Raw genomic sequence first — 14374 nt, forward strand, 5'->3', positions numbered from 1 at the left:
CAGGGCACTAGTTCTTAATCTCCTGCAGGTTGCCCTTTTTTGGCAGGAGGGTGACCATCGCTCTCCTGCAGGACAAAGGCAGAACAGGCCTTCATCCCTGCGGTACTCACTCTCGTACAGAGAGGAAAAGAACTCCACTGCCCGCTTCCTTATCTGGCCTGTCTCTACGAGTTCCTGCCCTGTGCTCGATAACAGTGAATGGATTATCAGGTTCTGTGCACTTCTTCAGTCCAAAAAAGAAGCTAGAGGGAGCATCCATCTCAGTGAGGTCTTGAATCCGGGACCTGACCAGTGCACCCTGTACCTGACTGTCCAGCAGGCTGGCCAAGGCCATTTTTTTGGATTGGAGGGTTTCAATACACCCTCAATCTCCTGTGGAGCTGCCAATCACCTCTAGCTACACTATCTCCATCTCCAGGTCTTTGATCGACCTGCGTGTGTCCTGCGTGGCATTGAGAGTATACTGCTGGCACAGGAGCTGTATCTCTACTTTTCCATGGTCCCACCACTGTCTTAGGCACGTAAAATCGGATTTTTTTCTCTCGAAACCCCAACCAGAAGTGCTGTAAAACATCTCTAAAACTGTTATCTTGAGCTAAGCTGGAATTAAAATGCCAGTATGCACTCTTGGGCAAGATGTTCTTCACGGCGACTTCGCCTAAAACCAACAAGTGATCTGTAAAACCGACTGGCGTGATGCTACAGCCCCTAAAAACACTAAAATTATGTTTAAAACAATAAAATCGGTCAAGTCTGGCCGAGGAGATCCTACCCTCACTCAAGCGGGACCAAGTGTATTGCCTGCTGTCTGCGTACATCCTCCTCCACACATCCACCAGGCCATGAGAATAGGCCAGCTGTCTCAGACAATGTTGCGAGGCTGGATGAGGCTCTGCATGGTTGCGGTCTAAAAAAGACTCAATTAAAATCCCCACCCAGGAATAAAAAATCTTCCCCACAACCATTTAAAACAGTGCTGACTTTTTCTCTTCCTCTCTGTACCATTGGTGGGAGCATAAATATTAATAAAAACCAAGGAGTGGTTTTGGAGGCACGCTTTCACCGTCAGACACCGGCCCCTCACCACATGCCACCTTCACCTCCACCTCCAGGGATGATGGAGTGAAGCCCCTTGAAAAAAGGAGGCCCACGCCACCACTGAGGGTGGTGTTGTGGCTCAGCAGCACCTGTCCTTCCCACTCCTTCTCCCAGTCCACTTCTATGCCGCAGTCGCTGTCGGTCTCCTGGAGGAACAGGACATCAATGCGTTTTCTTTTTGCTGTGTCGAACACTAGTGCCCGTTTTCTTGCGTCCCGGGCTCCGTTGACATTCAACGTTCCAATTTTGAATGTGTTCATGCCGAGGGGAAAGATTAAAATCAAAGACAGTAAAAAGTAAGTACTGTACAAGGAAACATGGTAAATGTTTTTTTTTCAAATTAGCTGTTTTCTTGCTTTGTCCATGTGCTTCCTGAGCCTGTAAATGTCAGGGTCGGTGAGGCCTGACGTTGCCTTATTTCTAATTAAAAAGCTTACTGACCGGATAAAATGGAGCCTGTAAGGAAAATATGTTCCCATATCAAGGCCTTTCATGCCCTTTGTCTGGGTAAGGAACTTTTTAAACAAGCTTGAAGGGTACAGGTCAATTTCCTGCCCTCTGGCATTGTGCCGGACAGTTCGCTGCCGTCCGACATAGACTCGCAGTCGCTGGTGTCTGTGTCTGCTGCTGTATCCTCCAGCCTTACGGTCTTGCCCCCCTTGTCCTTCATGGCGTTTTTCCGCTTGTTCCGCCGCTTTGCGGGAACAAGCCACCACTCGGGCGCGCCACTTGTGCCCTCACCTGCGCTCACTGCTTCCTCACCTCGCTCCCCTGTACTGACTATCCCCTCACCACGCTCCCCTGTGCTCACTCCTCCCTCACCCCGCTCACCTGTGCTCACTGCTCCTTCACCTCGCTCCACTATGCCCCTTCTCCTTCACCCTGCTTGCCAGCCGCTGTCCCTGGCACCCCATGTTCACCTATCACCTGACTCACTCTAACCTGCTCACTGTTTGGATTTGGATCAGGTTTCCAGTCTCTCCTGCCTCACCCAGTTTAACTGTTTCACCCATCACCTCACCATTTTCCCCCAGTTCATTTGAATCACACGTCACATCACTCATCACACAACTCACATCAACCACCAGCCCAGTTAAATCCACCTTCCCCCGTGCCTCACCACTCTCGTCATTAATTTCCACCACCATCTCCACGATCTCGCTCCCTCCACTCACCTCACTGTCCCGCACACACTCGCCCCGCTTCTCCTCCACCTGCGACTCCAGTGCCGCCCTGTCCGGGGCAGCGGAGCCTCCCTCCGCACGGACCACCGGCGGGCTCCGCTGCCGGCGCGTCCGGGGCCACACAGCTCGGACAAGCCCTGGCGAGATGACCCTCCTCGTTACAATTAAAGCACTTGAGGGCGGAGGAGGTTGCGAAAAGGGTATAATCAAAATATATGATATGTCAACTCAAACTTCTCTGGTCAAGGACGACAGAAATGCAGCTGCTGTGGGGAAGTGACATTGACTGGAGATAGAGCTGCTGGCCATGACACAGTAGGTGTTCTTTTAATCTGTCTGATATGGAAAAATGTCTTACACACCTCTCTGCTGCTTCCATAGAACCCTCATCCACCAACAATAACATATTTAACACTATAGAGGTAGTCTCTGTTCCATGGTTAAAAGTTCACCAAGCACAGAGCAGGGGAGCGGTCAATCACCATAATTTATTAAAATTAATACTAAAGCACAAGTTGGAGAAACTAATATCATAATTACGTGTGGACTGTTTATTTATTTTGTCTTACTGAGACCTGGCTTCAGGAGGAGGAGTATGTTAGCTTAAATGAATCTACTCCTCTTATCCATCTTAATGATCATATTCCTTGTGTTACTGGTCGAGGAGGGGGAGTGGCAGCAATCTATCACTCCAAGTTATTAATTAATCCTAGACCAAAATATGGCTCCAGTTCATTTGAAAGCCTGACTCTTGGCATCACCCATCTGAGCTGGAAGGCAGAAAAGCCACTTCTGTTTGGAGTTGTATATCGGCCCAACTCTGTTGGCCCAGCGAAAAACTCCTTGTGGAGGAACTGTTTTGTTGATTCTATTTATTTATTGTCAGTACTGCGTGTCGAACATGGTGTTTATGCCCCAGTGCAAATTGGAAATAAAGTATTTTTGTAAAAATAAAAAAATCTTTCTTTCTTTCTTCCTTGTTGAGGATCCAGTGTTATGCAGAGGTGTACTTACAACAATTTTATTGACAAATACTATTTATAGTCGCGGCGACGATTGTGTGTGAGATTGTTACAGAAAATAATGGAGAAGCACTGCCCCAGGGTAACACACCACACCGGAACCAATGCTCCCGCGGTTGTTTTTGCGGAACTTTAATGTGTAACATTCGGCAGGAATCGGTAACAGCGGCTTTGAGCAGAAGGTTTTTGTATGTTTGACCGTATTGTGGTGTGGAAGCAACAAGAATGTCTTCTGTTGAGTGTTTGAGGACGTTCGTCATGGAGCGACTGACTGTTGCTGCTGAAGAAATATTCCGAGTGTTTCAACAAAAGCTCGACGGATGTGAAGAAGAGCTCGATTATCAGCGCAGACTGGTGGAAAGTGTTTGGAGACCCCAAATAAAGTTACACAGGACAGGTATGTAAGACTTTAACAAGACAAAATATGGAAGGATGTTCATTGTGACACTGAAGCAGTGCTTCTGCAACGGAAATGTGCCGCTAAATGTCGATTTATACCAATTTAAATGTAAACCTCTGAGGACTGAAAAGGTAGTGAGCATGGCAGGCCAGTAGGTGGCGATGTTAGCAATGAAGAAGCTAACAAATGTGTCTCCACTGCTCAGAGTATTGACCCGATAACTCCACATGTTTGGGGGAGCAATAGCAAAGCTACAAGAGTTAGCAGCACACATGTTGCTGGGTAACAGGCCATAGCTGCTGCTGCTGTTGTTCCTTAGTGAGCGCGGTTCATTGATCTGAAAGAATAACGACCTCATTACACTTCTGTGTCTGTAGCTGACAGAGTTTATGGATCATCGCTGTGTTCGAAACCACACACTCGTTCCCTATTCTCTACTCACTTCATAGGGGAGTTGGATTGAGTACACTATGGAGTTAACTGAATTTTATATTCGTTTTCGTACACTACGATGGCGCAAGCTAAATGACGTCATAACGTTGCATAATAAATATGAACCCGTTCGCGGGCGAGAGCGGCCAAGTCTATTTAATTATTCTAACCCATAAAAAAACATAACACAATCACCTTTAGTTTGTTTTTTTCTTCATGTATCATTTCCCCCTATAAATTTTTGACATCAATAAAAAAAAACGAATAAAAAATGATATTAAATTAAAGTTCAGTGACATTTTCACATCGTGACATCAAGTCTTACAAAATTTAAACTGGATTTTGATTGGAAAATGTCTTTTCATCTGTTCATCATCTTTTTAAAGTTTCTTTTGAGTTCCTCTCCTTTGGTGTGGAATAGACATTTCCTTAGGACTATTTTGGCTCTATGATCAAGATGTAATCAAATTGTGACAGAAAAAACAGCAATGGTGGTTGATTATGGTTTTTATTTCCACCTTTATGTTGAAATATTTTACGATGCCTACATTTCATCCCTTCTGAAAAGAATTGAAGACTTTCCACTGATTTCACCATGGCTGGAGTCTGAAGGTGGAGGGTTTAATCATCTTTAGGCTGGCAGGTGCAGCCTGCTACTGTGTGGAGTCAAGAGCCTTCTCAATTCCACACTCCACAACCAATGACATAATTTGTTGGCTCTCAGATAAAGTACTTGCCCTGAAATATGTCCAATTACTTTTTCTAAGGGCAGGTGTTGACTGGATCACCAGCTTCTGCTAAAGTGGTTGGCAGTATAGATGGATGCCACCTTAGGATCAAGCTCCCTGGTGGAGCTGCTTAGTGTTACTTTAACAGAAAACTGAGGGTTATTGCATCATAGGGAACGGTGGTATCCCTGTATGTCCAAGTCTGTAGTGTTGATAACACTATTTAGAGAGTACAGGAGACATATGATAGCGGCCAACATACATCGTGCAAAAGCTCAATCTAGCATAGAAAGGACAATGACCAGATGCTTGGTAATATTTTACAAAGCCTTGGAGGTGAAGCCTGCCTTTGCCACAAAGGTGATTGCATGTTGCACCATTTTGCACAATGTCCACCTGAGGAATGTTGAAAGCATTGAACCCTCAGAAAACAGCTAGTCCTTCTCCACCCAGCTGCGGATCAAACTATGGACATCACCGTCACTCGCTAAAGATATCAGTCCAATTGATGAGTCTGCAGTATGTTTATATCGCACCAACAATATCTTACTTCTCCACTGAAAGTGTGAAACCTCTAGTACAGTATAATTAAAATGGTATGAAAGAGCAACGAGCCAAAGATGCTTATTATCGCCTGAATGCTAATGTCTTTAAGGCTAAAACATACTACACAGGATGCACCAATATGTTTCTCAAGTGAAAGAAGCACTGCGCTTCCAGAAAGTAACATATTACACATAGCGGACAATTCTTACATTTGTATGACAGCTCTCCGTGCCCCGGTTTACCAGCCATTAACAAGTGGTCACGTGATACCACAAAGGCTGATGGGATATATTACTGTGTTAGGGTGCATAGGTTGTACACGACTTTTCGCAATGCATTGTGGGATACACTGAGCGCACTACCTCAGGTATAGGGGATGGTTTTGGACAGAGCGCATTTTAAGACAGCTGGATACAGGAACTACCCCTCAGTTCAACGCATAAACCCTGCTGGCCGAACAGTGGTACTGCCAAGATGGCAAAGGTCATTACTTCCATTGGGCCCAAAAATAGATTTTCAATAGGCTATCATGGTGAAAGAGACGTTCTGGCATAGTGACGTTGTGAACACGCATCACACCAACTGGACCGAGCCTGCCTGCAGATTCATGTGTGACCCATCCTGTAGTGGAGTGAGGCGCGCCATGATGGCTTTCATTACAAATACATCTTACATACTCTATGTTAAATATGTCTATTGTGTTAACTAACCAGCATTTTATGTAGCCTTCTACCAAAATTAAAATACCGTATTGGCCCGAATATAAGACAACCCTGATTATAAGCGACCCCCTTTTTCAAGACTCAAGTTTGAAAAAGACTTTTTGAACACCAAATGTAATTTTTATACAGAAGATAATTACAGTACATCTGAAACAAATGATTATATCTTCGACCCACTTTTCTCCAGATTGTCGCTACATTTCTCTATTTTCTGTTATCTCTTCTCTTATTTTCTCTCTTTCTTTCTTACCGCTATTTTTTACTTTTCTTCTTCGTGCTACAGCTATTTTTATTTTTCTTTCGTGACAGGGGTTCGCTTTGGCCTGGGACGTTAAGTTCAGCATTCGCTTTAAATATATATGGCGCCATCTAGCGTTGTGAATGGTATAATGTCTAGACCGCGAATGTAAGACGACCCCCACTTTTTCAGTCTTATTTCACGCAAAAAACACCGTCTTATATTCGGGCCAATACGGTATACACATGAAATAACGACTGGAATTCTTTATACTATAAGCCGCTACTTTTTTCCCTCATTTGAACCCTGCAGCCTACACAACAGTGCAGTTAATTCATAGAGGTTTATGGGCTAATGGCCACCGGGGCACCTCTAGCAGTACACAAAAGTGATACAGACACGTGGGGAAAGATTATGCACCAAAGAAGACACTAGTTTTGATTTTAAACTGTCATTTCATCCATCATGCACACGCCCTCAGGTGCGGCTTATACAGTGGGACCTCTACTTACGAACAACTCTACATCTCTCAACGGGAAAATATTTCCTCTTGTTACGAAAGAAATCATGATACGAAAGGAAAAAATACGCTACCGCTGCTACATGCAGCTCGCGGAGTTTAGCGAACACAAACATGCTTGTAGCTGCTCTGCCATTGGCTATTGCCTACCATCTTCCAATCTCAATCAAACCCAATCTGTACAAGTTTGTGTGTATCCCAGCGTCGCCTTCGTTTAACTTTTATTTATTGTGGGTGTATGTATGTTTGTTCATTAGATGGCAGTGTTACCACAAGTGTTAACGTTCGTTGCTAGTAATGACGGCTAATGTAAGATTAGCCTGGAATAAAGTTCATTTTGTTCCTGGAGAATCCTTGCGCTGAATTCCTACATTTATTGTGCAGTAATCTAATTGTAACACGTATTTGTTACATGTTTTGATGCATTTTTATGATTTATAAAAAATATTATGTCCGAATTTTTGGGAGTTTGGAACGGATTAGGGCATTTACATGGAAAACATGTCTCTACTTGTAATTTTTAGGTTACGAAACAACTTCCGGAACCAATTAATTTCGTAAGTAAGAGGTCCCACTGTATTCACGTGCGCTCAATAGTCCTGAAAATTATAGCAGCCATGTTTTCATATACCGAAACAGAGAAACCTTTTCCTACTTTGTCTTTGATTAAGACGTTTGTGTGTATTCAAAGATTTATCCAGGTCTGTTCATTCTTGCCTGTTTCTGATTGTAGCAAGGCTGTAAAATCAGCTCTGTTAAAGACCTACGAGTTGGTTCCTGAGGCTCACAGGCAACAATTCTGGACATAGAAGAAAAGTGATGGGAGACACCTGGGATTTGAATACACACTTTCAGAGCTGTGTACTGTTTTTAAACTACAGGTAGATACTTTTGACAATCTGGCCAAATTAGTTGTTTTAGAGCAGCAGAGGTTATTGCTGCTGATGTCACCAATCACAAAGCAGCCGCTGCTGCTGCTCTTGCAGATGACCGTGTCAGCTTCCAAGTGTAGTTTTGGTGGCATGCACACTCATTTTATGGCTGTGGACAAGGCTGAAGCAAGCGGAGCTAGTTTTTCTTGACTTGTGGCACTCCAAGGACTGGTCTGTGACGTGATTGTGGCACATATTAATATTAATACACACTGTGCAGCCCCAGCTCAGTGTCATTAACGTATTTGCATGATCTCTACCTGTTCTCTCCTCTACCTCTCCTCCCTCTCTGCCCAGCCAGCCATCAGCAAGAGAGTGTCCCCGTATGAGCCTGGTTCTGTTCAAGGTTTCTGTTCTGTTCAGGTTTTACCCTGCTGTTCTAGTTCTGTTTTGTCCAAGTAAACATCTTTTGTTCATCTGTTGTTTTTCTCTTGTAATGTACGTTTGCGAAAAAGATGGCAGCCTCAGATTTACTCATTCAGAGGTGACTGATGCTTCAGATGTTTGGAGAAGAGATGCAGAAATTCACAGGCTGCAGGTTTGAACATTGATATTGTGAGCTGCCCGTTGTTGTGGCTCGTTGGATGGTTAAAAACTGCCCTTTGTTCAGTTGCCCCTAAACCTATCGCTTATGCTCACATGCTTCTTTCCATTCTTGATGATTTCTCTGCATTTCTAGAGCTTTCACAGCAGCAACCTTTGTGGAAGGAGGAAGAGGATGATCGCCAGCATCAGGATAGGAGCTACAGTCTAGACCAGGACGAGTCGAAGCCTCCACAAATCAAAGAGGAACAGGAGGAAACCTGCTGTTATCAGGACGGAGAGCAGCTAACTGTGAAGCAGGAGATGGACACCTCAATGGTGACTCCTATACATGAGCAAGAGAACAACGGTGAACTGGGCTTGAATCCTGATCAGAGCCAGGAAAAGCCTGAGGTGAACACAACAGTTCAAAGCCCTGTGTTACCAGATCCAGCCTGTGACCTGCAGCTGCTCTCCTACAGTCCTCATATATCTCAGAGCAAAGATGAGGAAAACAGCACCAGCGAAGACTCCAGGTGGACCACAGCTGAAGGGCCAAAACAAACCATGAAGCAGAACCATCCTAAATGTCAGACTGGGAATGTAAACAGCCCAGCAGAGTCAGCAGTGGACTGTGATACAGACACAGGTGCTAAAACATCTGCATGTAACACAGGTGAACAACAGGGAAAGGTCAAGACAGACCTGAAAGGACATTCCACTATTCAATACCAACACCTTGGCTCAGCATGTGGTAAAGATTCCGGAGAGGGTTGTTTCTCATCAACCGACAAAATTAAGGAAACAGCAACCAAACTGTTTATCTGTCAAACATGTGGGAAAGATTTCAAACTGTCAAAATCACTGAAGCAACACCTTGGAGTTCACACAGGCGAGAGACCATTTGTCTGTAAAACATGTGGGAAGACCTTATACGAAACGATAAATTAAATATGCACCTGAGAGTTCACACAGGTGAGAGACCATATGTCTGTCAAACATGTGGGAAGACCTTTATACGAAACGATAAATTAAATATGCACCTGAGAGTTCACACAGGTGAGAGACCATTTGTGTGTAAAACATGTGGGAAGACCTTCAAACAAAATTATGACTTAAAGGTCCACTTTAGAGTTCACACAGGTGAGAGACCATTGTGTGTAAAACATGTGGGGAGACCTTTAAACGAAATGATGAATTACAGTTTCACTTAAGAGATCACACAGGTGAGAGACCATATGTGTGTAAAACATGTGGGAAAACCTTCAAAAAAAATTCTGTATTAAATGCCCACATGAGAATTCACACAGGTGAGAGACCATATGTGTGTAAAACATGTGGAAAAACCTTCAAACAAAATTATGGATTAAATGTCCACATGAAAATTCACACAGGTGAGAGACCATATGTGTGTAAAACATGTGGGAAAGCCTTTAGACATAGTACTTTATTAAATGGCCACATGAAAGTTCACACAGGTGAGAGACCATTTGTGTGTAAAACATGTGGGAAAGCCTATAAACAACATTCTTCATTATATCTCCACAAGAGAATTCACACAGGTGAAAGGCCATATGTGTGTAAAACATGTGGGAAAGCCTTGAGAGATAATGCTTCATTAAATGTCCACATGCGAGTTCACACAGGTGAAAGACCATATTTGTGTAAAATATGTGGAAAAGCCTTCAAACAAAATTCTGCATTAAATGTCCACATGAGAATTCACAAAGATGAGAGACCATTTGTGTGTAAAACATGTGGGAAAACCTTCAAACAAAATTCTGTTTTAAATGTCCACATGAGAATTCACACAGGTGAGAGACCATATGTGTGTAAAACATGTGGAAAAACCTTCAAACAAAATTATGGATTAAATGTCCACATGAGAATTCACACAGGTGAGAGACCACATGTGTGTAAAACATGTGGGAAAGCCTTTAGACATAGTACTTCATTAAATGACCATATGAAAATTCACACAGGTGAGAGACCATATGTGTGTAAAACATGTGGAAAAGCCTTCAAACAAAGTTCTGCATTAAAGTATCACATTAGAATTCACACAGTTGAGTAACCATATGTCTGTGAAACATGTGGGGAAACTTTCACCCAGAATTGTGATTTAGTGCAGCACATGAGCACCCACACGGGTGAAAACATCTAGATTTGCCAACAAGAGAGTTCAGATATTGCTGCAGCTTCTTCATTGAGAAGAGTCTCAATAAAAGCTTTAATTTTAGATTCCTGCCAGATGTTCTGTATTACCTGTTCACCATTTTGTCCTGATAATAAACTTTGTTACTATGGAACAAACCTGCAACACAGAGTCTTTGTATCAATTCAAAATTAATAAGTAAAATGAGTCAGAAAAGCAATTGAGAAAATCTAGATGTCAGCAGTCTGAGCATGCGGTGCTCAGCAGGTGTTGGCTGGAGGCAGTGAGAACCTTCTGTTATGAACAGGTGACGTGGCTCCCTGATGTCTGCAGGTGCAGCTGCTCTTCCACTGTTTTAGGCATCAATCATGAAAGCTGTGGGCTCCATTTACCTCCTGCAGCCTCCTGCTGACACCTCCAATCAGCAATCAGCACAGGGGTCATGTGGGCTCTGACTAGTTCCTGTCAGAACTCAACTCAGCCATTTTAAATATAGTCATGTGCGAGTTTTGGGAGAATTGATCATTGTGCTCAGAATCATTGTGTGTACTGTTTTTATCACAATGCTTTAAAGGGAAGAAACTGAAAGTGTTGGAAGGTATGTGAGATTGTGAGTTCTTGGGGCTTGTTTGAGAGGATCAAGACCAGATAAGGGAAAGGAATTCATCAAAATAGAGTTCTGTTAGCAGGAGTTGACCCCCATGCTGTGGTACAAATACACGTGACACAAGGATGATCGGGGCCCTTCCTCATGAACTGAGACACAGTGCTCAGAAGTCTCTTTAAGTGATTTCAGTTTTCTGTCATAAATAAAAATCACATAGGTCATTGATTCCGAATTGATTCTTTGTCTATTTCTCCCTGAGTAAATGAAGGGCACGAGGAACGTGTAGGTAAAGGAAGTTTCCTCAACAATGCTGTGGCTTATCCTGAAGTATTGCTTAAGCATTCCCACTTGTGTTGTAATACGTGGACAGTCGTGTAAGTTAGTTGATGAGTTAAACCTGCCTGAGTCATTTAGGTGTTTCAATAATGAGACAACAAAAGTGAAGCTGAAACTGAGAAAACTGGAGAATGCCATTAAGCAGGTTGTAGTGCCACAGGACTTCTGATAACGGCTTATTCGTCTTGCTGTGATGAGGTACGTGGCCACCTGGGATTAGAAGACATATCAGCACATTTTGCATGTCTTTGCGCCAGTTCTGAAGACCGGTTTCACCTGTTTCTGCCACTCTTGTGTGTACCAAAAAAACCCAATCAGGTCATTCCTCCTGCTCCATCACAGCCCATTCCCAGGATGTGAGAACCTTTTGAACACAAAGTCCTTGTTGGCATGAATGAAGTGGGGACATTAGTATTTGTTTACCTTGATGTGTGCTACCAATAGCTAGTGGTTCGCCGGTGGGACAGAATCCTAATCATACTGCCGTACTCAACACATCACTCACAGGACAATCAAAACTGTTCAATAATAGATTTTTTTCTTCTTTCATCTTGATCTTTACTAACAGATAGAAAATCTCTAAAGGTTTAGAAAATCCTTATGTGTGAACCTATCCTACCACTGAAATTTCTGCTTTTTTCACTCGTTATAGTTTTCTCCAGTATAGAGTCATGATGTGCTCTGAATCCTGGTACTAGCATCTACACACAGAGAAATAAATTGCTGTTTAAAGGAGGCAAGGTTGACCTTGAATTTGGTCAAGTGTGACTTGGGCCGGATCACAGTCTTGGTGAGCAAGTAGGTCAGGGTGCATCCTAATAAGACCAAAATCCAGGCTACCTGAGCTACCTGGTTTCTGAAGAAACCTCTCTGATGTTGTTACTCCTCTCACTAGCCTAACCAGTATGAAAATGCTGTGGTTAACTGAACATCAGCATGCTTTCCAGCCCTGTGATGCTCACTTCTGCAGCACACCTCTTCCAGTAGAGATCTACTGGATTTCACCTGACCCTTCAAGTTGGAGATAGAAGTCAGCAGTGTCGCTGCAGGAGGAACATCCTGTTCAAGTTCAAGTTTATTGTATTTAGAGCCCAAAGATTTTTCCTTGGGGGGGCTTTACAAATTGCACAGTTGCACAGAATATATATTTGGGAAGTGTATGAGGAACAGAGAAATAGGGAGAGGCGTGGGGGGACATTAAATAAGTACCTAGCAGTCTGAGCCTATAGCAGCAGAATAGAGCAGTTCTATGTTCACCTTAATCATGAACCTTATCAAAAAGGAAGGTTTTAAGTCAGGTTTTAAACAATGAAACAGTTTCTGCTCCTGGATCCAGACTGGGACCTGGGTCCAGAGAAATGGGGCTTAGTAGCTGCAGTCTTTTCCCCTTATACTGCTATCCTAGAGCAAGGTACCAAATCACCCAAATGCAATGAACTTGTGACTCATCCAGGGATGGACCTGCCTTCACCTATTGTCGAACAGTCGCATTCTGGACCAGCTGTAGATTAGATTAGATTCAACTTTATTGTTATTGCACACGTACAGGTACAGAGCAACAAAATGCAGTTTTGCATCTGAAGTGCAAAAGAATCAGCATGTGCAGATATAATGAGTTAATAAATACAATATGTGTGGTTTATATTGTTACAGTAGTTTACTGTTGTTTACAGAATTGTACTATGAAAATATTTTATAAATGGGTATTTACATTAAATGCCTGAAACTATAAGTCAATCAATCAATCTTTATTTATATAGCGTCTTTTACAATCAAAACTGTTTCTAGGCGCTTTCCAGAATCCCAGGGCCTAACCCCAGACAAGTAACAGTGGCAAGGAAAAACTCCCTTTTAACAGGAAGAAACCTTGAGCAGGACCAGGCTCATGTAGGGGGACCCTCCTGCTGATGGCCGGCTGGGTAGAGAGAGAGGAGAAGAGAAGAGATTTTTCTTTGGATTTTTTACAAAAATACTTTAATCACAAATTTACACAGGGCCACAAAACACCCTTTTTTAGAAAAAAACACAGAACAACAATAATAGTAAAAATAATAATAATAGTATTAGTAATAATAATAACAATAATAATAGTTATAATAATGATACCAACAACCACAATAAAAAAATGATAAATAAATAAATATTAAGAAAACAATACAATACAATTTATCCCACCAGGGGGTGTGCAAAGTGCAAAAAATCCTCTGTAACAGTGCATAACACGTTTTTGTGACACCATATATCGTGGAATTTTCCGAGGTCGTTTATCATTTTATAAAACCCAAACTCCAACGTCAGCCTACACCGGACATTGCAGCGCCACACAGAGGTGGCCTCACTATCTTCAGTTTTTGAAATTTAGTTTTTCCTGGAGACGCAAATTCCCATTTTTGCCTCAACACAGATAAAATTCAGGAGTTGCCACTTGTTATGAGCGGCTTTCTTGTATCTTGCACCAAAAATAAAAGTTTTAATAGAAAAGGTTTCATTAAAACCATTAAAAACACCCTTCATGACATTAAAAAGTACAGTGAGCCTCTCACACTCACTGTACGCGTGGAACACAGTCTCTTGCCCAGAACAAAACGGGCACTGGTCCGACACAGCAGTGTTCATTCTGGAGAGGAGAGCGTTCAGGGCAACGGCCCCATGTAGGATACTCCACTGGAGGTGACCCTCCAGCAGGGGCGGGCTCCATCCCCAAAAGCCACTTTTGTTTGTAGTTGTATATCGGCCCAACTCTGTTGGCCCAGCGAAAACCTCCTTGTAGAGGAACTGTTTTGTTGATTCTATTTATTTATTGTCAGTACTGCGTGTCCAACATGGTGTTTATGCCCCAGTGCAAATTGGAAATAAAGTATTTTTTGTAAAAAAAAAAATCTTTCTTTCTTTCTTCCTTGTTGAGGATCCAGTGTTATGCAGAGGTGTACTT

General features: G+C 42.8%; 2 protein-coding genes across 3 annotated transcripts; both read left to right on the forward strand.

Annotated features, from left to right (window-relative positions):
• The first annotated feature begins 3417 nt into the window (after positions 1–3417).
• On the forward strand, positions 3418–9441 carry LOC130520392 (zinc finger and SCAN domain-containing protein 31-like). 2 transcript variants are annotated; one of them, XM_057024125.1, is made up of 3 exons: positions 3418–3701; positions 8278–8360; positions 8502–8827. In XM_057024125.1, the coding sequence occupies exons 1-3, from the start codon at positions 3530–3532 to the stop codon at positions 8574–8576; spliced, it is 330 nt and encodes a 109-aa protein (XP_056880105.1). In that variant the 5' UTR covers positions 3418–3529; the 3' UTR covers positions 8577–8827. The 2 variants fall into 2 exon arrangements, with proteins under 2 accessions (XP_056880105.1, XP_056880104.1); XM_057024124.1 differs by lacking the exon at positions 8278–8360 and having other exon boundaries at positions 3434–3701; positions 8502–9441.
• Positions 9298–11331, forward strand: LOC130520391 (zinc finger protein 569-like). Its single transcript, XM_057024123.1, is given in 2 exon segments — positions 9298–9493; positions 9496–11331. Coding segments are annotated over 2 exon segments (1209 nt in total). The 3' UTR covers positions 10509–11331.
• Positions 11332–14374: the final 3043 nt, after the last annotated feature.

This window comes from Takifugu flavidus, unplaced genomic scaffold (genome assembly GCF_003711565.1).
Source record: "Takifugu flavidus isolate HTHZ2018 unplaced genomic scaffold, ASM371156v2 ctg368, whole genome shotgun sequence".
Lineage (NCBI taxonomy): Eukaryota > Metazoa > Chordata > Actinopteri > Tetraodontiformes > Tetraodontidae > Takifugu > Takifugu flavidus.